Source organism: Macaca fascicularis, chromosome 16 (genome assembly GCF_037993035.2).
Source record: "Macaca fascicularis isolate 582-1 chromosome 16, T2T-MFA8v1.1".
Taxonomy (NCBI): domain Eukaryota; kingdom Metazoa; phylum Chordata; class Mammalia; order Primates; family Cercopithecidae; genus Macaca; species Macaca fascicularis.
This window is the reverse complement of record NC_088390.1, coordinates 1,802,134-1,825,996: the sequence shown is the minus strand read 5'-3', so window position 1 is coordinate 1,825,996 and position 23,863 is coordinate 1,802,134. Positions and strand designations below refer to the sequence as shown.

Genomic DNA, 23,863 nt, shown 5'->3' with positions numbered 1-23,863 from the left:
GAGAAGGTTTGGTTGGGATGCCTCTTCGTCTATGAACTTAATTCTTTGAAGTAGCTGGAATCCTTCCTCTCAGGCTGCAGGAAACAGCTCTGAATTGCTGGCTGACTGCTAGCTGAAGAGGTGTGGAGTGGAGTAAGGTGGAAGGAAAGCAGTACAAACCTGGGGCTCTTCAGGTGGTGAGGGGCTGGGGGAGACTTTTCCTCTTAAGGCTGGAGGGTTCTAGAATCTTAACAGCCCTGCTACTGAGAGCAGGACAGATCTGTTTTTCTCTTCTGACTCTGTCCCAGCCTTGAAGGGACCCTGTGTTACCTTTCCTTGTCCTTGGATTGTTAGATACCCTACCTACCCAACAGGTACCAGGCCTTTGGGGAAGGGGGGTGCTTTTCAAGACCGGCGGCCAGCGATTCCCTTTTGCCTCGTCTTCCTAATGAGGCTCCTCTGTAGGGCCAAAAACAATGCTAGGGGTCAGGGCGGGGCCCAGTGCGTCGCTTCTCCAACATGGGGGCTCCTGGGGGTTGTGGAAGCGGGGAGCAGAACTGCTGGAATTACAGGTTTTCTGGGATATGTTAAAGGCCTGGAAACCTCAGGAGGCAGAAGGGGTGGCTCCAAGAAAGTGGGGCGCCCCCTCCCCACCACGGATGCTGGGAGGGAAGTGGGGGCGGCGGCGAGACTCGGGCAGGCACGTGTGGGCTGTGCTGGCCTCTGCCTTCCAGGGTGTGGCGGTGACGCTCAGTAGGTGAAAGGCTCTGGAGCTGGAAGAGGAGGTCGAGGTTCGCGGGCGGGGCCCGGGAGTGTCAGGTGAGGTTAGACTGGAGACCCAGGTCTGCAACTCCAGCGCTTCGGGACGCCTGGAGCTGGGGAGGAACCCTATTGGTGAACATCCTGGAGGCCCCCCGAGCTCCAGGGTCCGGAGCCCCCGAACCGCTCCCCTGGCTGGGGCGGGACGCGATCGGTGGCCAAGGCTCCGGGGGTGGTGGCCCCGCGGCTGCTCCAATCACCGCGCAGCCGAGGGATGGGGCGTGGACGAGCAGGGAAAAGTTCCTGCGGATTTCGAAGGCGGGGCCGGGAGGGGAGCCGGGGGCCCAGCCCTGCAGGAAAGCGGGTTCCAGTCCTGGCCGAGAGTGCGGGCACCAAGCGGACAGACTTGGACCCCCCGCCCCCCCAACCGCTGCCCGGCCATGGCGCCCCCGGGGCTCCTGGTGGCCGGCGCCTCCTTCCTTGCGTTCCGAGGGCTGCACTGGGGGCTGCGGCGGCTGCCCACGCCGGAATTGGCCGCTCGGGACCGCTGGCAGTGGCGGAACCTCTGCGTCTCCCTGGCGCACAGCCTGCTCTCGGGGGCCGGGGCACTGCTCGGGTGCGGGCTTGGGGGTTCGAGGCGCACCGGGCGAGGGCAAGGGGTGGGAGGCTGAGGCCGGGAGACCCGGCGGGCGTCTCCAGAGTTGAGACTGGGGTGGGGGCGCCCACAGAGAGAGCGGGGTCAGGGCCTGGAGAGGCTAACCATGCCCCTCCCTTCCCCCTCCATACCCCAGCCTGTCACTGCACCCTCACATGGCCGCCGACCCCATCCATGGCCACCCGAGCTGGGCCCTGGTGCTGGTGGCCGTGTCTGTGGGTAAGTCTGCAGGGAAGGCTGGGCCGGTGGGGCGACGGGGGGTGCGGGGGGCAGCTTCTGCTGTCCTTCGAGGTCCATTCCCCTCCCCCGTGGGGGTTAAACGTTCCTGAAGCTTTTACCAAGGGAAACCTAAGAACTGGGAGAGGGGCGGGGCAGGGCGGGGAGGGGGGAGCTGGAAATCCTCTCTAAGCTGCCCAGGCTCTGAAGCAGCCTAACCTCTACCCCCATGCCCACAGGTTACTTCCTGGCAGACGGAGCTGACCTGCTGCGGAACCAGACCTTGGGCAAGACCTGGGATCTTCTCTGTCATCATTTGGTGGTGAGACTGAGGGGAGAAGCCAGACAGGAGGGAGGAGGGAGCCCTGTCCAACCTGAGCTTCCCACTCTCTCCTCTTTCTTCTTTTTTTTGAGACAGAGTCTCACTCTGTCACCCAATTTGGAGTCCAGTGGTTCAGCCTCGGCTCACTGCAGCCTTCGCCTCCGGGGTTCAAGCAGTTCTCCTCCCTCAGCCTCCCATGTAGCTGGAATTACAGGCACCCACCACCACACCCAAGTAATTTTTATATTTTTACTAAAGATGGGGTTTCTCTATGTTGGCCAGGCTGGTCTCGAAATTCTGACCTCAGGTGATCCACCCACTTCGGCCTCCCAAAGTGACGGGGTTACAGGCATGAGTCACCGCCCCTGGCCCTCTCTTCATTTTTCTATCCTATCATTTCCCACAGAGTCTCTGCCCCCAGCTGGTGCTTGGCTCCCCAGTCTTAGGCTGTTAGGGGGAGGAGGTGGCTGCTGGCCACAGCTGGGGAGTCCAGACACCCACCATCCAAGGGCACCTACCATGTGAGCCTAAGGAGTTCGGGTCCCCCCACAGGTGTGCAGTTGATCACGGAAATGTGGACTATGGAGCTTTTCTGAAAAGGGGGTGCCCTAGTATAGGGTGTGGGTATGCGGTATGAAAGCCCTAGGCCAGGTGTAGTGGCTCACGCCTGTAATCCCAGAACTTTGGGAGGCCGAGGCAGGTGGATCACGAGGTCAGGAGATCGAGACCATCCTGACTAATACAGTGAAACCCCGTCTCTACTAAAAATACAAAAATTAGCTGGGTGTGGTGGTGCACGCCTGTAGTCCCAGCTACTCGGGAAGCTGAGGCAGGAGAATCTCTTGAACCAGGGAAGCGGAGGTTGCAGTGAGCCAAGATCACACCACTGCACTCCAGCCTGGTGACAGAGTGAGACTGTCTCAAAAAAAAAAAAAAAAAGAAAAGAAAAGAAAGCCCAGGAATGGGAAGTTAAAGGGGTGTTAGGGGATGAGACAGCCCCTCCCTGGGCCAATCCTGGCTCCATCTATGGAAGGGTTGTTTCAAGGCTGCTCAGGGCCCCAGGATAAAGGTAAAAGCATAAAGGTCAGGTGTTTGGGGAGTCCCACAGAGTGCGTGGAAGCCTCTCTTAAGGCCTGGGTTATTGGGACATGATGGCTGGCAGGTTGTGGGGGGTCCTCTGACCTGTGACCCTGGCTCCCAGGTGGTGAGCTGCCTCAGCACCGCTGTTCTGTCTGGCCACTACGTGGGCTTCTCCATGGTGTCTCTGCTCCTGGAGTTGAACTCTGCCTGCTTGCACCTGCGGAAGCTGCTGTTGCTCTCTCGCCAGGCCCCATCCCTGGCCTTCAGCGTGACCAGCTGGGCCTCCTTGGCCACCCTGGCCCTCTTCCGCCTGGTCCCGCTGGGGTGGATGAGTCTGTGGCTATTCCGGCAGCGCCACCAGGTTCCTCTTGCTCTGGTCACCCTGGGTGGAATTGGGCTGGTCACTGTGGGCGTCATGAGCATCATATTGGGGATCCGCATTCTGGTCAATGATGTCCTGCGGTCTCGACCCCATCCACCCAGCCCCGGGCACGAGAAAACCAGGGGGACCAGGACACATCGTGACGATGGACCTGTCACCAGGGACAATTCCACTCTCAGCCTGAAAGACTAGAGAAAAGCCATGGGCCCCTCGCTGGGGGAGGTGGGGCCAGGACAAGGAGATGAGGGTCTTCCATGCACAGTCCCCCATCGGGGTGAGGGCCAGACTGGCTCATCAGCATCTCGGTTTCTCTTCCAGCTAACTCACATCCCTTCCCCTTGCTAGGATCTAAGAAGAATAGCTGATGTTGGATAGGTGGGAACCTGGGTTTCTGTTTACTGAAATCCATCATCAGATGAGTGCCCTTTCCAGCAAATAAACTCAAGAAGTACAGCCAGATCTGTCAGTAAAGGGTGGCAGGAGGCAAGCAGCTGGAAGAAACTGCCAGTGGAGACAGAAGCTCTTTGCTTTAACCCAGGGACATGTCGGGGAAGGTGAAGTCCCACTAGGATCAGAGAGATCTGGTATGGGGCAAATAGGGACAGAGAAAAGAGATCTCACCTATAACCAAATTCTGGCAGGGGGAGGAAGGTAGAGGAGGTGCTATCTGTCCCGGCAGAGATGGACGTGATAGTTGCCAAGAGACAGAACCTGGGCCACAGCAATTGCTGCTAATATTTCTGGTTCTCAAAGCCACACTCCTGTTTTTCTTTCTTTTTTTTTTCTTTTTTATTTTTTTATGAGATAGCATCTCACTCTGTCACCCAGGCTGGAGTGTAGTGGCACGATTCCAGCTCACTGCAACCTCAGCCTCCTGGGTTCAAGTGATTCTCCTGCCTTAGCCTCCCAAGTAGCTGGGACTACAGGCATGCACCACCAAGACCAGCTAATTTTTGTATTTTTTGGTGGAGAGGTTTCACCATGTTGCCCAGGCTGGTCTTGAACTCCTGACCTCAAGTGATCCACCTGCCTTGGCCTCCCAGAGTGCTGGGATTATAGATATGAGCCACTACGCCCGGCACACACTCCTGTTTTTCTGCTTAACCCTGGTCCTACTGTGTCCTTTTAATTTTTTTAAATTTTTTAATTTTTTTGGTGTCTTTTTACTTTTCGTTTTTTTTTTCTTTTCTTTTTTCTTTTTTTTTTTTTTTTTTTTTGAGACAAGTTCTTGCTCTGTCGCCCAGGACGGCGTGTAGGACTTGATCTTGGCTCACTGGAATCTCTGCCTCCCAGGCTCAAGCAATACTCCTGCCTCCCAGCTTAGCCTCCCAAGTAGCTGGGACTACAGGTGCACGCCACTGCACCAGGCTAATTTTGGTGTTTTCTTATAGAGACCAGGTTTTGCCATGTTGCCCAGGCTGGTCTCAAACTTTTGCACTCAAGTGATCCACCCACCTCAGCCTCCCAAAGTGCTGGGATTACAGACGTGAGCCACCGTACCTGGCCTCTTTTGACTTTTCAAAGACAATTCGGATTATTAGAGGAATGAACACAGGGCTAGGTCTGTCTTCTTAGGATGGCACTGAAGTCCAGAATCACAGAAGGAACTCAAGCACCCACTTGGGTGCCCAGTACAGAGTTTTCCCAGGCCCAGGCTTTCGTGGAAGAATGAGGGCAGAGGCAGAGCGTGTGAGAGAAGGCTGCAGGAGGATAAAGGAATAGCTGGCCTTCTGGCCGGGCGTGGTGGCTCACGCCTGTAATCCCAGCACTTTGGGAGGCCGAGATGGGAGGATCACCTGAGGTCAGGAGTTCAAGACCAGCCTGGTAAACATGGTGAAACCCTGTCTCTACTAAAAATACAAAAATTAGCCAGATACCTGTAATCCCAGCTACTCGGGAGGCTGAGGCAGGAAAATCGCTTGAACCCAGGAGGCAGAGGCTGCAGTGAGCCGAGATCGTGCCACTACACTCCAGCCTGGGCAACAAAGTGAGACTCCGTCTCAAAAGAAAAAAAAAAAGGAAGAGCTGGACCTTTTCTGAGATTCATTCATAAGCTCTTCCTCCCTGTTGCTTCTGCTGTGTTTTTTTTTTTTTTTTTTTTTTTTTTTTTGAGACAGAGTCTCGCTCTGTCACCCGGGCTGGAGTGCAGTGGCCAGATCTCAGCTCACTGCAAGCTCCGCCTCCTGGGTTCACGCCATTCTCCTGCCTCAGCCTCCCGAGCAGCTGGAACTACAGGCGCAGCCACCACGCCCGGCTAGTTTTTTGTATTTTTTTTAGTAGAGACGGGGTTTCACCGTGTTAGCCAGGATGGTCTCGATCTCCTGACCTCGTGATCCGCCCGTCTCGGCCTCCCAAAGTGCTGCTGCTGTGTTTTTTTTTCTGTTGAACAAGACCGCTTCCTTCCCAGAACATCCAGGTGATGGGAAGTGCCGAGCAGATTAAGGCTGTTCTACTAAACAATGAACTGAGAGAGGCAACCCTTAGCCATCCACAGAAAAGGTACATGAGCAAAAGCAAGAGACAGGAAGATTGTCTTCAAAAAAACCTTGCTAAGAAGCGGAAGTACAGAAAGACACAAAGAATGACAGAGACAGACATACATAGATTGAGCGACAGATAGAAAGACAGAAGGATTATTCGCATAGAGGTGACAGAGGCAAAAAGGGATGGAGGGCAAAAGAGACAGGCCTTAGCAGAAATATGGAGAAAGGCTGTCATAGATCCTGAGACACACCAACGTCACAGAACTGATAAAATGGTTATAAACAAAAAGGACCAGAAAAATAGAAATAAAGGCCAACAAGAAGAGACCCCAAGGCTGAAAGGCACCCAGAGTCTAGACAGTGAACTAGAGTGAGTCAGCCCGGCACGGTGGCTCACGCCTGTAATCCCAACACTTTGGGAGGCCGAGGCGGGCGGATCACGAGGTCAGGAGATCCAGACCATCCTGACTAACACGGTGAAACCCTGTCTCTACTGAAAATGCAAAACATTAGCTGGGCGTGCTGGCAGGTGCCTGTAGTCCCAGCTACTCAGGAGGCTGAGGCAGAAGAAAGGCGTGAACCCGGGAAGCGGAGCTTGCAGTGAGCTAAGGCCACTGCACTCCAGCCTGGGCGACAGAGCCAGACTCTGTGTCAGAAAAAAAAAAAAAAAAAAAGGGCCGGGCGCAGTGGCTCATGCCTGTAATCCCAGCACTTTGGGAGGCCAAGGCAGGCGGATCACGAGGTCAGGAGATCGAGACCATCCTGGCTAACACGGTGAGACCCAGTCTTTACAAAAATATAAAAAATTAGCCGGGCGAGGTGGCGGGCGCCTGTAGTCCCAGCTACTCGGGAGGCTGAGGCAGGAGAATGGCGTGAACCCGGGAGGCGGAGCTTGCAGTGAGCTGAGATCCAGCCACTGCACTCCAGCCTGGGCGACAGAGCGAGACTCCGTCTCAAAAGAAAATAAAGGAAATAGAGTGAGTGACAAGGAGGAACACCCAGGCTCAGGAGCGATGGAGGAAATACTGGCAGATAGAGAGATCAGAAGAGCAAGAGGAGAGGTGGGCACAGAGAAGAGGGGGGATGAGTCCGGGGAGCTGAGAAGCGGAAGAGCAGAAGGCGGAGGAGGCAGTCAGTGGGAAGATTCACCGACGGAAGAGACCAGGAGATACGGGGACTTGGAGGCAGGCAGAAAGACAAAGGACAAACAGCTGCAATGCAAACCTAATGACACAGGCTGACAGTAACCGGTCAGCAGAGACTGGTAGGAAGGTAAGGACGAGTCAGAATCAGGGGTGTCAACTGAGATGCAAATATAGGCAAAGGAGCTGACAAAGAGAATCACAGAGAGAAAAAAAGGAGGAGGGCGCAGAATGATTTAAATATCCAGGCCAGCCGGGCACAGTGGCCCAAGCCTGTAATCCCAGCACTTTGGGAGGCCGAGACGGGCGGATCACGAGGTCAGGAGATCGAGACCATCCTGGCTAACACAGTGAAACCCCGTCTCTACTAAAAATATACAAAAAACTAGCCGGGGGTGGTGGCGGCGCCTGTAGTCCCAGCTACTCGGGAGGCTGAGGCAGGAGAATGGCGGGAACCCGGGAGGCGGAGCTTGCAGTGAGCTGACATCTGGCCACTGCACTCCAGCCTGGGCGACAGAGCGAGACTCCGTCTCAAAAAAATAAATAAATAAATAAAAATAAGTATCCAGGCTGGGCATGGTGGCTCACGCCTGTCATCCCAGCACTTTGGGAGGCTGAGGTGGGCGGATCACCTGAGGTCAGGAGTTCGAGACCAGCCTGGCCAACATAGTGAAACCTCGTCTCTACTAAAAGTACAAAAATTAGCCGGGCGTGGTGGCAGGTGCCTGTAATCCCAGCTACTCAGGAGGCTGAGGCAGGAGAATCGTTTGAACCTGGGAGGCCGAGGTTGTTGTAAGCCGAGATCGTGCCATTGCACTCTAGCAGGGGTGACAGAGTGAGACTCCATGTCAAAAAAAAAAATTGAATATCCAAAGGAAGAACAAAGAAGAGGCAGGAACCCAGAGATGAAGAGAGAAGAAAAAGAAATGCCAGGTGTGAAAAAAAAAATGAGAGGGATTGTGAGAAGTCTCCATCATAGAGTCGTAAAAACAGGCGCAAAGGATGAAAATAACGAATCGAGACTGAGGAAAACACAGTCGGAAGGAGCTAAACACAAGCAGAAAATAAGAGCAGAGTATTTAAATGTAATTAGATAAAAACCCAAGAGGCGAAGGTATAGGTAGTGAGCTAGAGAAACAATGTAGAATTTTGTCAGAGTCTGTACTTTTAGAAGTCATATCTTTGCTGGCTGGACATGGTGGCTCATGCCTGTAATCCCAGCACATTGGGAGGCCGAGGTAGGAGGAGTGATTGAGCTGAGGAGTTCAAGTCCAGTCTGGGCAACATATTGAGACCTCCTCTCTACAAAAAAAAAAAAGGTTACTTTCTTTTTTCTTTCTTTTCCTTTTTATTTTTTTTTTTGAGACAGAGTTTCATTCTTGTCGCCCAGGCTGGAATGCAGTGGCACATCCTGGCTCACTGCAAAGTCTGTCTCGTGGACTCAAGTGATTCTCCTGCCTCAGCCTCCCTAGGAGCTGGGATTATACGTACCCATCACCACACCTGGCCAGTTTTTGTATTTTTAGTAGAGACGGGGTTTCACCATATTGGCCAGGCTGGTCTCAAACTCCTGACCTCAGGTGATCCACCTGCCTTGGGCTCCCAAACTACTGGGGTTATAGGTGTAAGCCAACATGCCGGTCAAAAAAAAATTTTTAAGTAAAAAAAAAAGTAATATCTACAAAACTCAATTTGCCATCTTAACTGAATGCCTTGATGAACAAAAATGTTACCTGCCTTGAGTTTTTTTTTTTTTGGTTGGAATCTCATTCTGCCGCCCAGGCTGGAGTGCAGTGGTGTGATCTCAGCTCACTGCAAGCTCCGCCTCCTGGGTTCACACCATTCTTCTGCCTCAGCCTCCCGAGTAGCTGGGACTACAGGCGCCTGACACCACACCTGTTTTGCCACGCCAATTTTTTGTATTTTTTTAGTAGAGACGGGGTTTCACCTTGTTAGCCAGGATGGTCTTGATCTCCTGACCTTGTGATCCGCCTGCCTCGGCCTCCCAAAGTGCCGGGATTACAGGCTTGAGCCACGGCGCCCGGCCTGCCTTGAGTTTTTAAAGAAAAATAAATGTGACAAACTCATGTGAGGAATCTATTCTTTAAATACGTGTTGAGGTTGATATGAACTGATTCTAAGTCATACACCTTTTCTTTGGCCACTGGTATCCATTTGTGATGGTTTGAGCGAGTGTCCCTCTTGGTAATACTTGGTAGTATCTACAAAGGGCGCCCAAGAACTTGACCATTAGGGAAACATGGCTGTTTCTGCGGATTAACTAGTCAAGCCCATACAGGAAGAGTGAGATGAGCTCCCAGCTGGGGCAGGCTGGAAGAATTTAGGACCACACACAGATTCCTACCAGTGAAACGTGAGCAAGGCAGGACTGGATTTGTGATCACAATGGAGTAAGTAGGCAGAGAATTGGAGTGTGGGCTACATAAAAATGATGTCAATCAAAGAAGAATGGTCAATTAAGACCCTAAGAAAAGGAAGTTCCAAAATGCAGAGGTTAAAAAAAAAAAAAATGCAGAGGTTGCCAGATGCTACATTTGGTAGGAGGCTGGCTAGCAGAATGGTGCTTTGTCAGACCTCACCGTGGCCCAGGAAAATGGTCCTCAAGACAGACTCCACGCCTACCAAGCGACTTGCTAATGATTTCTTTGTCCTCCAGGAGAGGGAAGGGGTTTTTCTGGATGGGATACATTGATATTTTATGGCCTTGAAACACTACCCTGATTATAAATTAATAAATTGCTATGCAAGTAATTGCATTAATTGCATCAATCTCTTATGAGCCTGGTTACTTGGAGTTACTTTTTGGCCCCAATGGTGTCCTGATTTACAATTCAATGCTAGATTGTGGAGGCTTTGCCTTGGGAAGGTTTCCATCCTGACGTGTCCTGATACCCTCTACAATCAAAAAGCAAATCCTGGCTGGGCTCAGTGGCTCATGCCTGTAATCCCAGCACTGTGGGAGGCTGAGGCTGGCGGATCACTTGAGGTCAGGAGTTCGAGACCAGCCTGGCCAACATGGCAAAACCCCATCTCTACTAAAAATACAAAAATTAGCTGGGCATGGTGGCAGGCGCCTGTAATGCCAGCTACTTGGGAGGCTGAGGCAGGAGAATCATTTGAACTCAGAAGATGGAGGTTACAGTGAGCTGAGATCATGCCACTGCACTCTAGCCTGGGCAACAGAGCAAGACTGTGTCTCAAAAAAAAAAAAAAAGCAAATCCAGGGTCAGGCGAGGTGGTTCATTCCTCTAATTCCAGGGAGGCTGAGGCTTGGGCCCAGGAGGTCAAGACTGGCCTGGGTAACATAGCAAAACCTCATCTTTACAAAATTTCTTTTAAAATTAGCCAGGTGTGGTAGCACAAGCCTATAGTACCAGCTATTTTGGAGGCTGAAGTGATATGATCACTTGAACCTCGGTGGTCAAGGCTGCAGTGAGCCATAATCGGGCCACTGCATTCCAGCCTGGGTGACAGAACAAGACCCTTTCTCTAAAATAAAAATACATAAATAAATAAATAAGCAAACACAATGTATTCAGTAGAATGAACTTAGAGCAAGAGAGTGGATTCAGACAGGTGTTTTTTGTTGTTGTGGTTTTTTTTGTTTGTTGTTGTTTTTGTTTGTTTTGTTTTGTTTTTTTGAGACAGAGTCGCCGTCTGTTGCCCAGGCTGGAGTGTAGTGGTGTGATCTTGGCTCACTGCAAGCTCCGCCTCCCAGGTTCACATAGTTCTCCTGCCTCAGCCTCCCGAGTAGCTGGGACTACAGGTGCCCGCCACCATGCCCGGCTAATTTTTTGTATTTTTGGTAGAGATGGGTTTTACCATGTTAGCCAGGATGGTCTTGATTTCCTGACCTTGTGATCTGTCCTCCTCAGCCTCCCAGAGTGCTGGGATTACAGGTGTGAGCCACCGCACCTGGCTGTTTTGGGTTTTTTTTGTTTTGTTTTGTTTTTTGAGACAAGCTGTCACTCTTTCACCCAGGGTAGAGTGCGGTGGGTCGATCTCAGCTCGCTGCAGCCTCCACCTCCCAAGTTCAAGAGATGCTCCTGCCTCAGCCTTCCGAGTAGCTGGGACTACAGGCATGTGCCACCACACCTGGCTAAGTTTTGTATTTTTAGTAGAGACAGGGTTTCACTGTGTTGGCCTGGCTGGTCTTGAACTGCTGACCTCAAGTGATCCGCCCACCTTGGCCTCCCAAAATGTTGGGATTACAGGCGTGAGCCATTACATCCAGTCGGATTCAGAGAGTTTAGAATGATTTTCAGTGCCAAAGGTTGAAACCAAAAGAATCTTGTAGCCAAATTAATCCTCAATCAACAAGAAAATTAAACAGAAAACTTCATAACTGAACTGCCAAAATTTTATCACATAAAATCTGGATTTTGTTGGGCTGCAAATTAGAAGTCCTCATTTTGCAAGAAGCTACATAAGGGAAGTTACTCTTTTGAGAGGAGCTCTTGTGTTGAGATGAAATGTTTATTTAGGAGCATCCCTGGCTGAACATTTGTCAGGCACCATTTATTTATTTATTTATTTATTTATTTATGAGACGGAGTCTCGCATCTTGTCCCTGAGGCTGAAGTGCAGTGGCACAATCTCAGCTCACTGCAACCTCTGCCTTACTGTTTCAAGCGATTCTCCTGCCTCAGTCTCCCAAGTAGCTGGGATTACAGGCACCCACCCATGCCCAGCTAATTTTTTTTTTTTTTTTTTTGAGAGGAATCTTGCTCTGTCACCCAGGCTGGAGTGCAGTGGCGCAATCTCAGCTCACTGCAAGCTCCGCCTCCCGGGTTCACACCATTCTCTGGCCTCACCCTCCCAAGTAGCTGGGACTACAGGTGTCTGCCACCACGCCCGGCTAATTTTTTGTATTTTTAGTAGAGATGGGGTTTCACTGTGTTAAACAGGATGGTCTCGATCTCCTGACCTCGTGATCCACCCGCCTCAGCCTCCCAAAGTGCTGGAATTACAGCGTGAGCCACTGTGCCCAGCTATGCCCGGCTAATTTTTTGTGTTTTCAGTAGAGACAGGGTTTCACCATGTTGACCAGGCTGGTCTCGAACTCCTGACCTTGTGATTCGCCTTACTTGGCCTCACAAAGTGCTGGGATTACAGGTGTGAGCCACTACACCTGGCCATCAGGCACCTTGTATACATTATCCCATTTAACCTCACACAACAGAGATTCATCTTATCTTTTGTTTTTGTTTATATGTTTTGAGACAGGGTCTCACCCTGTCACCCAGGCTGGAGTACAGTGGTGCAATCATAGCTCACTGCAGCCTCCAACTCCTGACTCTTGGGCTCAGGCAATCCTCCTGCCTTAGCCTCCTGAGTAGGTGGGATTACAGACATGCATCAGTACACCCAGATAAATTTTTTTTTTTAAATAGAGACAGGAGGCTGGGCGTGGTGGCTCATGCCTGTAATCCCAGCACTTTGGGAGGCCAAGGCGGGCGGATTGCAAGGTCAGGAGATTGAGACCATCCTGGCTAACACAGTGAAACCCCGTCTCTACTAAAAATACAAAAAATTAGACGGGTGTGGTGGCAGACACCTGTAATCCCAGCTACTCGGGAGGCTGAGGCAGGAGAATGGCGTGAACCCACTGCAGCCGACCTCATATGAATTTTTAGATTCAATATATTTCTTTTTTTTTTTTTTTTTGAGACGGAGTCTCGCTGTGTCTCCCAGGCTGGAGTGCAGTGGCGTGATCTCAGCTCACTGGAAGCTCCGCCTCCCGGGTTTACGCCATTCTCCTGCCTCAGCCTCCCAAGTAGCTGGGACTACAGGTGCCCGCCACCACGCCCGGCTAGTTTTTTTTGTATTTTTTAGTAGAGACGGGGTTTCACCGTGTTAGCCAGGATAGTCTCGATCTCATGACCTCGTGATCCGCCCCTCTCGGCCTCCCAAAGTGCTGGGATTACAGGCTTGAACCACCGCGCCCGGCCAGATTCAATATATTTCAATGAAATACTACGGCAGCAGCCCTAGATAGTTCCCCTGTTTCCCTCCCCCATCTCCTCCATCTCCCCAGCACCCCACTCCTGTTTGCTGTTAAGGTGGAAATATTTGGATTCCACACAGTTGGGGTTGGGGAAGGAAGGGCAGGAGTTTGAAGAAAACAATGTTTGGACAAGCTGCTAAGGGGAGCGAGTGAATAGGTAGCAGGACTGGCCTGCGTCAGTGCAGCAGGAATTTGTGGTACTCCAGTGCTGCAGGCTTCTCTATCCTCTTCTAGCAATGCCCTGACCTGGCATCTGGGGCAGAGAGAGCTTCTGTGCCAGCCTCTCAGTCCCCAGGATTAGCAATGCCAACCAGTGAAGGTTTGGGAGATGAGGGAGTCCTCTTAAGGGCACAGATTGGCAGGCTACAGTAAGGGGCAAGGCTTCAGCCAAAGACAGTATTTACTACCAACCGGGCGCAGTGGCTCACGCCTGTAATCCCAGCACTTTGGGAGGCCGAGCTGGGCAGATCATGAGGTCAAGGGATGGAGACCATCCTGGCTAACATGGTAAAAAATACAAAAAATTAGCTGGGCATGGTGGCAAGTGCCTGTAATCCCAGCTACTCAGGAGGCTGAGGCAGGAGAATCACTTGAACCTGGGAGGTGGAGGTTGCAGAGAGCCGAGATCGTGCCACTGCACTCCAGTCTGGGCGACAGAGTCAGATTCCGTCTCAAAAAAAAAAAAAAGCAGAATATGGGCCGGGCGCGGTGGCTCAAGCCTGTAATCCCAGCACTTTGGGAGGCCGAGACGGGCGGATCACGAGGTCAGGAGATCGAGACCATCCTGGCTAACACAGTGAAACCCCGTCTCTACTAAAAAGTACAAAAAACTAGCCGGGCGAGGTGGCAGGCGCCTGTAGTCCCAGCTACTCGGGAGGCTGAGGCAGGAGAATGGCGTAAACCCGGGAGGCGGAGCTTGCAGTGAGCTGAGATCCAGCCACTGCACTCCAGCCTGCGCCACAGAGCGAGACTCCGTCTCAAAAAAAAAAAAAAAAAAAAAAAAAAAGAAAAAAGCAGAATATGTTCCACAGTACCAAGCTAAGTGATGTTCATGTCTACAGAGGAAAGCTGAAATGCACCTCTGCCCTCCACAATTACTGCATTCCTGAAGAGTGCAGAAATCAATACTTGACAAATAGAAGTCTGCCTTTCAAACGGAAACAGCCTGACTTATAAATATCACTCCAGAGGCAATGTATCTGACTTGATGGATGTTTAGTCGTCAGCCGACTCCTACCTTTCTACCTTGAAATTTCTCCATTCTGTGGCCTGTCTATAAAGAAAGAGGCAAAACAGTGTATAGGAAAGCGCCCTGAACCAAACCAAAGACCTCGATTCTGATTCTGGCTGTGCTACAGACTAGCTGAGTATGTATGCCTGGATAAGTCACTTAGCCAGCCCTTGCCCAAACTCCCCATTGCATTAAAAATAGTTTTTAGGCCAGGCATGGTGGCTCACGCCTGTAATCCCGGCACTTTGGGAGGGCCGAGTCAGAAGGATTTCGTGAGGTCAGGAGTTTGAGACCAGCCTGGCCAACATAGTGAAACGCTGTCTCTACTAAAAATACAAAATTTAGCTAGCAGTAGTGGCACCTGCCTGTAATCCAGCTACTCTGGAGGCTGAGGCAGGGGAATCGCTTGAGCCTGGGAGGTGGAGGTTGTGGTGAACTGAGATCGCACCATTGCACTCCAGTCTGGGCAACAGAGTGAGACCCTGTCTAAAAAAGAAAACAAAAGGAATTGTTTTAAAATTTTTACCGTTCTGAAAGCACATTGACATCCTTTGCATTTTTTTTTCTAATTATTTCACTTTGATTTGTAAATTCTCAACTAGATTGAGGGGCTGTATGGGTTACAATTCCTCTGCATCCTCCCCAATAAACTTGGTGGGAATTTCAGACTTTTTGTTTGTTTGTTTTTTCCGAGACGGAGTCTCGCTCTGTAACCCAGGCTGGAGTTCAGTGGCGCGATCTCGGCTCACTGCAACCTCCGCCTCCCGGGTTCAAGCGATTCTCCTGTCTCAGCCTCCCGAGTAGCTGGAACTACAGGTGCATGCCACCACGCCCAGCTAATTTTTGTACTTTTAGTAGAGACGCGGTTTCACCATGTTGGCCAGGCTGGCCTTGGACTCCTGGCCTTAAGCGATCCGCCCGCCTCAACCTCCCAAAGGGCTGCGATTCCAGGCGTGAGCTACCGCCCCCCCCCCCCAATGAGCTTGATTCTTTCTGCTCCCCTGTGAACCCTACTGGTTGTCTTTTTTCCTGCTTTATCCCTCGTCCTCGGTAGACAGTGGGCACTCAATAAAGAATGGTTAAATGAATGAATGCGGCCGGGCGCGGTGGCTCAAGCCTGTAATCCCAGCACTTTGGGAGGCCGAGACGGGCGGATCACGAGGTCAGGAGATCGAGACCATCCTGGCTAACACGGTGAAACCCCGTCTCTACTAAAAAATACAAAAAACTAGCCGGGCGAGGCGGCGGGCGCCTGTAGTCCCAGCTACTTGGGAGGCTGAGGCAGGAGAATGGCGTGAACCCGGGAGGCGGAGCTTGCAGTGAGCTGAGATCCGGCCACTGCACTCCAGCCTGGGCGACAGAGTGAGACTCCGTCTCAAAAAAAAAAAAAAAAAAAAAAAAAAAAGAATGAATGCATGAACAAATGACCGTCCTGGAGCTAGTACTGCATTGCACGTATACATTGATGACAACAGACATCGTACAATGCGCAATCTTGGCAAATTTATTAAAAGCTTCCAGACTTCGGTCTCTCGCAGGGCGACGCCGGGAGCCTATCACACACTGAGGTCTGTCGGGTGCCTCAGGAACAGCCTCGGAAACGTGGGAGGCGGGGCTTCCCCGACCACACCCCCTTGTATTCAAAGCCTTTCCGCCTGTGGGCCCGCCTCCTCGGCGCAGTGTGCCACTCTAATTGGCCATCTTACCAATCCATCTGAGCACCTCGGCGCCGATTGGATCAACTGCTGAAGTCGGGTTGCGCACTTTCCGGCGCTGGGAACGCGGAGCGGACGCACACTGGCCGCCATTGCGCTTCGGAGAAAGCGGCCCCCTGTGTGAGGGGTTGTGGGGTGCGTGGCAGGCGTTTAAGGCCGGGCTGCGGGAGGCGTGGTCGGGTCGGGCTGAGTGACCGAAGGGGTTAGGCCGGGCGGGGCTGGATGCACTCAGTGTGGCGGGATTGCAGGCCGGGGTCCCCGGACGCCTTTCTGCTGCGCTTCTTGTGGGCCCGGGCCTGTGGTTAGTGAATTTTTCTGTCCCGCCGCTGTCCAGATTCTCCGGGTATGGCCGGAGTATTTCCTTACCGAGGGCCGGGTAACCCGGTGCCCGGCCCTCTAGCCCCGCTACCGGACTACATGTCGGAGGAGAAGCTGCAGGAGAAAGGTGAGTCGAGTGTGGAGCGGCGCGCGAGCCGGAGGCGGGGCGGGTGTTCGCGCGCGCAGGTGGCTGGGGACCCTCCCCGTTTGGGCAGCTCCCGAGGTGACAACTCCCTTGTTAGCCCCATTTAACTTTTTATCAAGTCATTTTAAGCGCGTGTTATCTGCAAGCGCTGATCCAGTAGTGATGGAGACAAAATTCCTGTCCTTACGGGGTTTAAATTACAGCGGGAGAGAAAGACAGTAACAAAACCTTGAGGATCTGTAATAAAAATGTCAGGCCGGGCGCAGTGGCTCACACCTGTGATCCCAGCACTTTGGGAGACCCAGGCGGGCGGATCACCTGAGGTCAGGAGTTCGAGACCAGCCTGGCCAACATTGTGAAACCCCATCTCTACTAAATATACAAAAATTAGTCGTGTGTGGTGGCGCGTGTCTATAATCCCAGCTACTGGGGAGGCTGAGGCAGGAGAATGGCTTGAACCCGGGAGGCGGAGGTTGTAGTGAGCCGAGATCGCTCCATTGCCCTCCAACCTGGGTAACAGAGCAAAACAACGTCTCAAAAAAAAAAAAAAAAGTCAGATAGTAATAAATGTGATGAAGGGAAAAACATAGTAAAGTGGTAAGGGAATTGGCAAGGAGTGTTGCTTCCTGCTGGATGCCTGCTCCTCTGTCACACTCACTGACAGGAGCTTACCCTAGGGCAAGAGGTGAAGAGGATTAGGCTGAGGGTGTGCAGTCCTTTAAACTGAGGTGCCTTTGTAGCCCGAAAATGGCAGCAATTGCAGGCGAAGCGCTATGCAGAAAAGCGGAAGTTTGGGTTTGTGGATGCCCAGAAGGAAGACATGCCCCCGGAACATGTCAGGAAGATCATTCGAGACCATGGAGACATGACCAACAGAAAGTTCCGCCATGACAAAAGGGTTTACTTGGGGTAAGGAACATCCTGAAATAACTTCATTTGGAATTTGGTTCTTTTCCCTTTTCCCTGTCCCACAGTCTTGGATAGATGCTCTGTCATTTTGGAACAGGACGCTGCTTTGACAGCTCATCTTGGTGGATATAAGAGAAAGGAGAAAACCAGTAGGAGTCTCTGATAATTTCTACATCTTCCACTTACGCAGTCTGTTTCCCTTCTGTTCCTGATCTGGGCCTGGGACTTTAATTTGTCCTGTTGATGCTGTTATAAGATATCCCTGTCGTTGAGCTGTTTGAAGCCCAGAGTGGGAGACTGTGCATAGTGGCAGCCTGTCACTCCTCAGGGACCTGAATTCTGTGTTTAGGGTATTTAATTTCAGAGGTATCCCTACTGCTGTTTTTCTGTGGCTGTAAACTGGGTGGGTACAGGTACAGATGTCTTAGCAGATTCCTGCTCTATTTGGACACAAAAACGTTTGCCGTGTAATGAACTGGAAGTTTTGTTTATTTCAAAAAATAGTTTGAGAACTGTGCTGGCTGCTTGGGGTATAGTAGCGAGCAGAGGGTAACAATCTCCGCCTTTCTGCAGTGTGCAGTCTAGTGGCATGACAGACATGAGACAACTGGTGATAGTGAAGTATGGTGAATACTTTATTATGATTTATGAGAAGATACTGAGGGAATAGGATGTGAGACAGCCGCAAAGCTGTCTCCAGAGGGATAGCTGTTGATTTAGAGGAGCTGATACCAGCATTGTGGGACTATGACATTTAAGAAGAGTGCTGAGGCTGGGCGCGGTGGCTCAAGCCTGTAATCCCAGCACTTTGGGAGGCCGAGACGGGCGGATCACGAGGTCAGGAGATCAAGACCATCCTGGCTAACACGGTGAAACCCCGTCTCTACTAAAAAATACAAAAAAAAAAAACTAGCCGGGCGAGGTGGCAGGCGCCTGTAGTCCCAGCTACTCGGGAGGCTGAGGCAGGAGAATGGTGTAAACTCGGGCGGCGGAGCTTGCAGTGAGCTGAGATCCGGCCACTGCACTCCAGCTTGGGCGACAGAGCGAGACTCCGTCTCAAAAAAAAAAAAAAAAAAGAAGAGTGCTGCAAGATGAAGTTGGAGAGGGAGAGGCAGGGTTTCTGGTTAGGAAGGGCCTATGGGCTAAGTCTGGGAGTTTGGATTGTAAGGTAGGATTTACTGTGGAACATGAATGTGTGGCTTCTCTGCATGGGACAGGTAGCAGAACACCTCGTCATTTCTAATAGCCTTCTCTTTTTCTAATGTGCCAGTGCCCTAAAGTACATGCCCCACGCAGTCCTCAAACTCCTGGAGAACATGCCTATGCCTTGGGAGCAGATTCGGGATGTGCCTGTGCTGTACCACATCACTGGAGCCATTTCCTTCGTCAATGAGATTCCCTGGGTTATTGAACCTGTCTACATCTCCCAATGGGGGTGAGAAAGGCTGAAATATGGTGGGCAATGGTGGTGGTGGTTGGGGGCAGTGGGTAGAAATGGTTGTGTGATGTTCTTGCCTTCTAGGTCAATGTGGATTATGATGCGCCGAGAAAAAAGAGATAGGAGGCATTTCAAGAGGATGCGTTTTCCCCCTTTTGATGATGAGGAGCCGCCCTTGGACTATGCTGACAACATCCTAGATGTTGAGCCACTGGAGGCCATTCAGCTAGAGCTGGACCCTGAGGAGGACGCCCCTGTGTTGGACTGGTTCTATGACCACCAGCCATTGAGGGACAGCAGGAAGTGAGTGATAGATGGAGATGCTACTCCTGGGAGGAGTTCCGGAAACCCAGAGGGAGTCCTGGGAGATCAGTAGGTGGTATGGTTTGTCTAGCTGCTTACTTGAGGTGGGTCTTTCATTTTCTATCCTAGGTATGTAAATGGCTCCACTTACCAGCGCTGGCAGTTCACACTACCTATGATGTCGACTCTCTACCGCCTGGCTAATCAGCTCCTGACAGACTTGGTGGATGACAACTACTTCTACCTGTTTGATTTGAAGGCCTTCTTTACATCCAAGGCACTCAATATGGCCATTCCTGGAGGCCCCAAATTTGAACCTCTTGTTCGAGACATCAACCTACAGTGAGTTGGAGAGATTATGAATTTTAGACGTTTTGAGTTGGATAAAATGTAATCTTGATCCTTAAAGTCCTGATATAACTTCCAAATTAGTCTGCGCCAGGTGCAGTGGCTCATGCTGTAATCCCAGCACATTGGAAAGCTGAGGCAGGAGGATTGCTTGAGCCCAAAAGTTTGAGCCCAGCCTGGGCAACATGGCAGAACCCTATCTTTACCAAAGTTTTGCTGGGTGTTGTGGCACTCGCAGCTTCCTGTAGTCTCAGTTACTTGGGAGGCTGAGCTGTGGGAGGATTGTCTGAGCCCAGGAGGTCGCAGCTGCAGTGAACCATGATCATGCCATTGCATTCCAGCTTGGGTGATAGAGTGAGACCCTGTCTCAAAAAAAAAAAGTCTGCTTATTCTTGATATTGCGCCCTAGGGATGAAGACTGGAATGAATTCAATGATATTAACAAGATTATCATCCGGCAGCCTATCCGCACTGAATACAAGATTGCTTTTCCTTACCTGTACAACAATCTTCCACACCATGTCCACCTTACCTGGTAAGAGACCTGGAACACAACAGTTGGAAAGGAGAAGGCTGGTATTTAGGTTGTGCCAGGGCAGGAAAACTTTGGCTGACTCTTCCTTTCGTTTTAGGTACCATACTCCCAACGTTGTATTCATCAAAACTGAGGATCCTGATTTGCCAGCTTTCTACTTTGACCCTTTGATCAACCCAATCTCCCACAGGCACTCGGTCAAGGTGAGGAAGGGAAGGGACACTTTCCCTCAGCAGTTCTAGGAGAAATGCCTGAGGTTGGCTGAAACGTTACTGAACACTCAAATGGAGGGAGACGTGTTTTCCGTCTTGCTGAGTATTCCCCTTGAGCTATAAGCGAGTTTGAGAATTTAGCATTTGCCTTAAAACACGTCGTTGGTATAATCCTGGTTTCTGTGATCATCCTTCTGGACTTTATGATTCTCCTGTTGGGTGCTCTAGATAATCTGTCCTGGTCTGTCTCTATTCTATTTGTTTGTTTTAGTCTTTATATTGAGATGTAGTTAACATACTATACAAGTTACCCGTTTAAAGTGTGTAATTTGGTGGTTTTTAGCTTATTCTTAGAGTTGTCCCAACTCTCATGACATGCAATTTGAGAATATTTTCATTACTTGAGAAAGAAACCCTTAGCAGTTACTCTTCATTTCTCCCCAACTTTCTTACACAACCACTAATCTACTTTCTGTCTGTAGATTTGCCTATTCTACACATTTCATATGATAGAATGAAACAGAATCGTACACTATGTAGTCTTCAGTGACTGGCTTCTTAAGCTCACCATAATGTTTTCGATGTTCATTTGTGTTCCGTTGTGTCCAAGCCCAGTGTTTGGAGCTTGGGTGGGAGGTGATTGCAGTGTTGTCTGCTGTGGTGTTGGGGCTCTGTTGGGAGGCTTTCTGTTGGTGAGCCAGTTGAGGTGTGAGAAGTGACACCTGCTTTCCTGGTGGCCCTGTCTTGTTCTTTGCTCCCTTGGTTTCCTTTGCGCTGGCACTTCAGGGCTGCTTCTGTCAGACAGCCCAGTTTCCATGGCAGATACAGGCTTTGTGCTTGGCCCCAGATAATTTCCCTCTTAAGTCTGTGCCTAGTTCAGCAGGAACTAAACCCTTAGAGGGATTCCTTTTTCAGAGCCAGGAACCGTTGCCGGATGATGATGAGGAATTTGAGCTCCCGGAGTTTGTGGAGCCCTTCCTGAAGGACACACCCCTCTATACAGACAATACAGCCAATGGCATTGCCCTGCTCTGGGCCCCACGGCCCTTCAACCTACGCTCTGGTCGCACCCGTCGGGCCCTGGACATTCCACTTGTCAAGAACTGGTAAGGTTTCTCCCTGGGGCAGGGGGAACAATAGTGGATATATAGGAGAAAAGACTCCAACTAGGTGGGCGTGTAGCCTTTCTTAAAAATTCTTGTTTCCATAAAAGTGGCAGACAACCCAAGGCTTGCATTCTTTAGCAGAGTGGCTGGAAGAAGCGATGGCTGAACTCTGGTGGGCTTATTTTCCCAGGTATCGGGAGCACTGTCCTGCCGGGCAGCCTGTGAAAGTGAGGGTCTCCTACCAGAAGCTGCTTAAGTACTACGTGCTGAATGCCCTGAAGCACCGGCCTCCGAAGGCTCAGAAGAAGAGGTGAGGCGCCCTGGGGCCCTGTGCAGACTTTGGTTCCAGAGATATCAGTAGGCTGACTCTCACTCTCCATGTTCCCACCTCAGGTATCTGTTCCGCTCCTTCAAAGCCACCAAATTCTTTCAGTCCACAAAGCTGGACTGGGTGGAGGTTGGGCTCCAGGTTTGCCGCCAGGGCTATAACATGCTCAACCTCCTCATTCACCGCAAAAACCTCAACTACCTGCACCTGGACTACAACTTCAACCTCAAGCCCGTGAAAACGCTCACCACCAAGGTGCTGCACTGGTCCCGAGGGGCCTCCGGGGTATCAGGGCGGACAGCTGTTTTGCTCTGGCTGCTGACGAAGGCAGACATCCAGTTGGGTCTGTTGCTCATTCATGTTCGTTCTTTTTGGTTTTTTTTTTGCATCTTCTCCAGGAAAGAAAGAAATCGCGTTTTGGGAATGCTTTCCACCTGTGTCGGGAAGTTCTGCGTTTGACTAAGCTGGTGGTGGATAGTCACGTGCAGTATCGGCTGGGCAATGTGGATGCCTTCCAGGTGAGGTTAGGTATTCCCAACCCCTGCCTGGGTGAGGAGGCTGGAGGAAGCCTGTGCTGACCGTGGAGCTGTTTTAAGGTCCAGGTCTGACAGGGCAATTGTCTTGCAGCTGGCGGATGGATTGCAGTATATATTTGCCCATGTTGGGCAGTTGACGGGCATGTATCGATACAAATACAAGCTGATGAGACAGATTCGCATGTGCAAGGACCTGAAGCATCTCATCTATTATCGTTTCAACACGGTGAGACCCTGACTCTACTGACTTGCTTTCTTTGAGACAGAGTCTTACTCTTGTCGCTCAGGCTGGAGTGCAATGGCACGATCTCAGCTCACTGCAGCCTCTGCCTCCTGGGTTCAAGCAATTCTCCTGCCTCAGCCTCCCGAGCAGCTGGGATTACAGGTGCCCGCCACCTGTAATCTAGCTTTTTTTTTTTTTTTTTTTTTTTATTTATCTATTTTTTTTTTTTGAGACTGTCTTGCTCTGTTGCCCCGGGGGAATGCAATGGCACGATCTCGGCTCACCACAATCTCTGCCTCCCGGTTCAAGCGATTCTCCTGCTTCAGCCTCCCGAGTAGCTGGGACTACAGGCGCGCACCACCATGCTTGGCTAATTTTTGAATTTTTAGTAGAGATGGGGTTTCACTATGTTAGCCAGGCTGGTCTTGAACTCTTGACCTCAGGTGATCCACCCTCCTTGGTCTCCCAAAGTGCTGGGATTACCAGCGTGAGCCACTGTACGCAGCCTCACTGGACTTACTTTCTCACATCTTTTTTCATTTATACATGTAGACAGGGCTCTTTCCAGGGACCTATTTGGAGACCAGCTATGAGTGTATCCTTACTGCCCCTTTAAATTCACATGGGCAGTCTTAGTTCCTGGTTTTTGCCTTAAGGTTTCTCATTTACCCTTTTGTTTTAGATGTTGTTTAGATGTTGAGGACCCAGAGTTGTTTTTTTCTTTTTACTCCTCTACTGCCATCCATATATTCGTCTGTATGTGTATATATATATATATATATATTTTTTTTTTTTTTTTTTTTTTTTTCTGAGACGGAGTCTGGCTCTGTCACCCAGGCTGGAGTGCAGTGGCGCGATCTCGGCTCACTGCAAGCTCCGCCTCCCGGGTTTACGCCATTCTCCTGCCTCAGCCTCCCGAGTAGCTGGGACTACAGGCGCCCGCCACCTCACCCGCCTAGTTTTTTGTATTTTTTAGTAGAGACGGGGTTTCACCGTGTTAGCCAGGATGGTCTCGATCTCCTGACCTCGTGATCCGCCCGTCTCGGCCTCCCAAAGTGCTGGGATTACAGGCTTGAGCCACCGTGCCCGGCCTGTATGTATATTATACATATATGCCCCACCTCTGCCCAGGTTTCTGTTGCTGTTTAAATGCATTGCTAACTTGTGTTCTTAACTTCTGCTTGGGATTATAGGGCCCTGTAGGGAAGGGTCCTGGCTGTGGCTTTTGGGCTGCTGGTTGGCGAGTCTGGCTGTTTTTCATGCGTGGCATTACCCCTTTGTTGGAGCGATGGCTGGGCAACCTCCTGGCCCGGCAGTTTGAAGGTGAGTGGTTTTCTCTGTGTCCAACTTCTCCTGTTACTGCTTCAAAGCTACCTCTCGTTGTCTGAGTCTATTCCCTGCTCTTGTATGAGCACCCCTTCCTACTGGATTGCCTTCAGGTTCAGTTCTCAAAATGAGTCTGACCTAGTT

At 51.0% G+C, this 23,863-nt stretch overlaps 2 protein-coding genes across 2 annotated transcripts in view; both read left to right on the top strand.

The window, feature by feature from the left end:
• Window positions 1-1,107: 1,107 nt before the first annotated feature.
• On the top strand, window positions 1,108-3,841 carry TLCD2 (TLC domain containing 2). Its single transcript, XM_045375688.3, has 4 exons — window positions 1,108-1,354; window positions 1,530-1,612; window positions 1,849-1,931; window positions 3,133-3,841. Exons 1-4 carry the CDS (start codon window positions 1,179-1,181, stop codon window positions 3,583-3,585), a joined length of 795 nt encoding a protein of 264 aa, XP_045231623.2. The 5' UTR covers window positions 1,108-1,178; the 3' UTR covers window positions 3,586-3,841.
• Window positions 3,842-16,046: 12,205 nt separating this feature from the next.
• PRPF8 (pre-mRNA processing factor 8) overlaps window positions 16,047-23,863 on the top strand; it is a 38,023-nt gene continuing 30,206 nt past the window's right edge. The window contains exons 1-14 of the mRNA XM_005582446.4: window positions 16,047-16,127; window positions 16,327-16,437; window positions 17,196-17,364; window positions 18,635-18,799; window positions 18,887-19,105; window positions 19,235-19,447; window positions 19,863-19,988; window positions 20,086-20,191; window positions 21,116-21,306; window positions 21,497-21,616; window positions 21,700-21,889; window positions 22,033-22,152; window positions 22,262-22,396; window positions 23,587-23,716. Coding sequence (XP_005582503.1) covers window positions 16,338-16,437; window positions 17,196-17,364; window positions 18,635-18,799; window positions 18,887-19,105; window positions 19,235-19,447; window positions 19,863-19,988; window positions 20,086-20,191; window positions 21,116-21,306; window positions 21,497-21,616; window positions 21,700-21,889; window positions 22,033-22,152; window positions 22,262-22,396; window positions 23,587-23,716 — 1,984 coding nt within the window. The 5' untranslated portion in view covers window positions 16,047-16,127; window positions 16,327-16,337. The remainder of the gene's footprint in view (window positions 16,128-16,326; window positions 16,438-17,195; window positions 17,365-18,634; window positions 18,800-18,886; window positions 19,106-19,234; window positions 19,448-19,862; window positions 19,989-20,085; window positions 20,192-21,115; window positions 21,307-21,496; window positions 21,617-21,699; window positions 21,890-22,032; window positions 22,153-22,261; window positions 22,397-23,586; window positions 23,717-23,863) is intronic.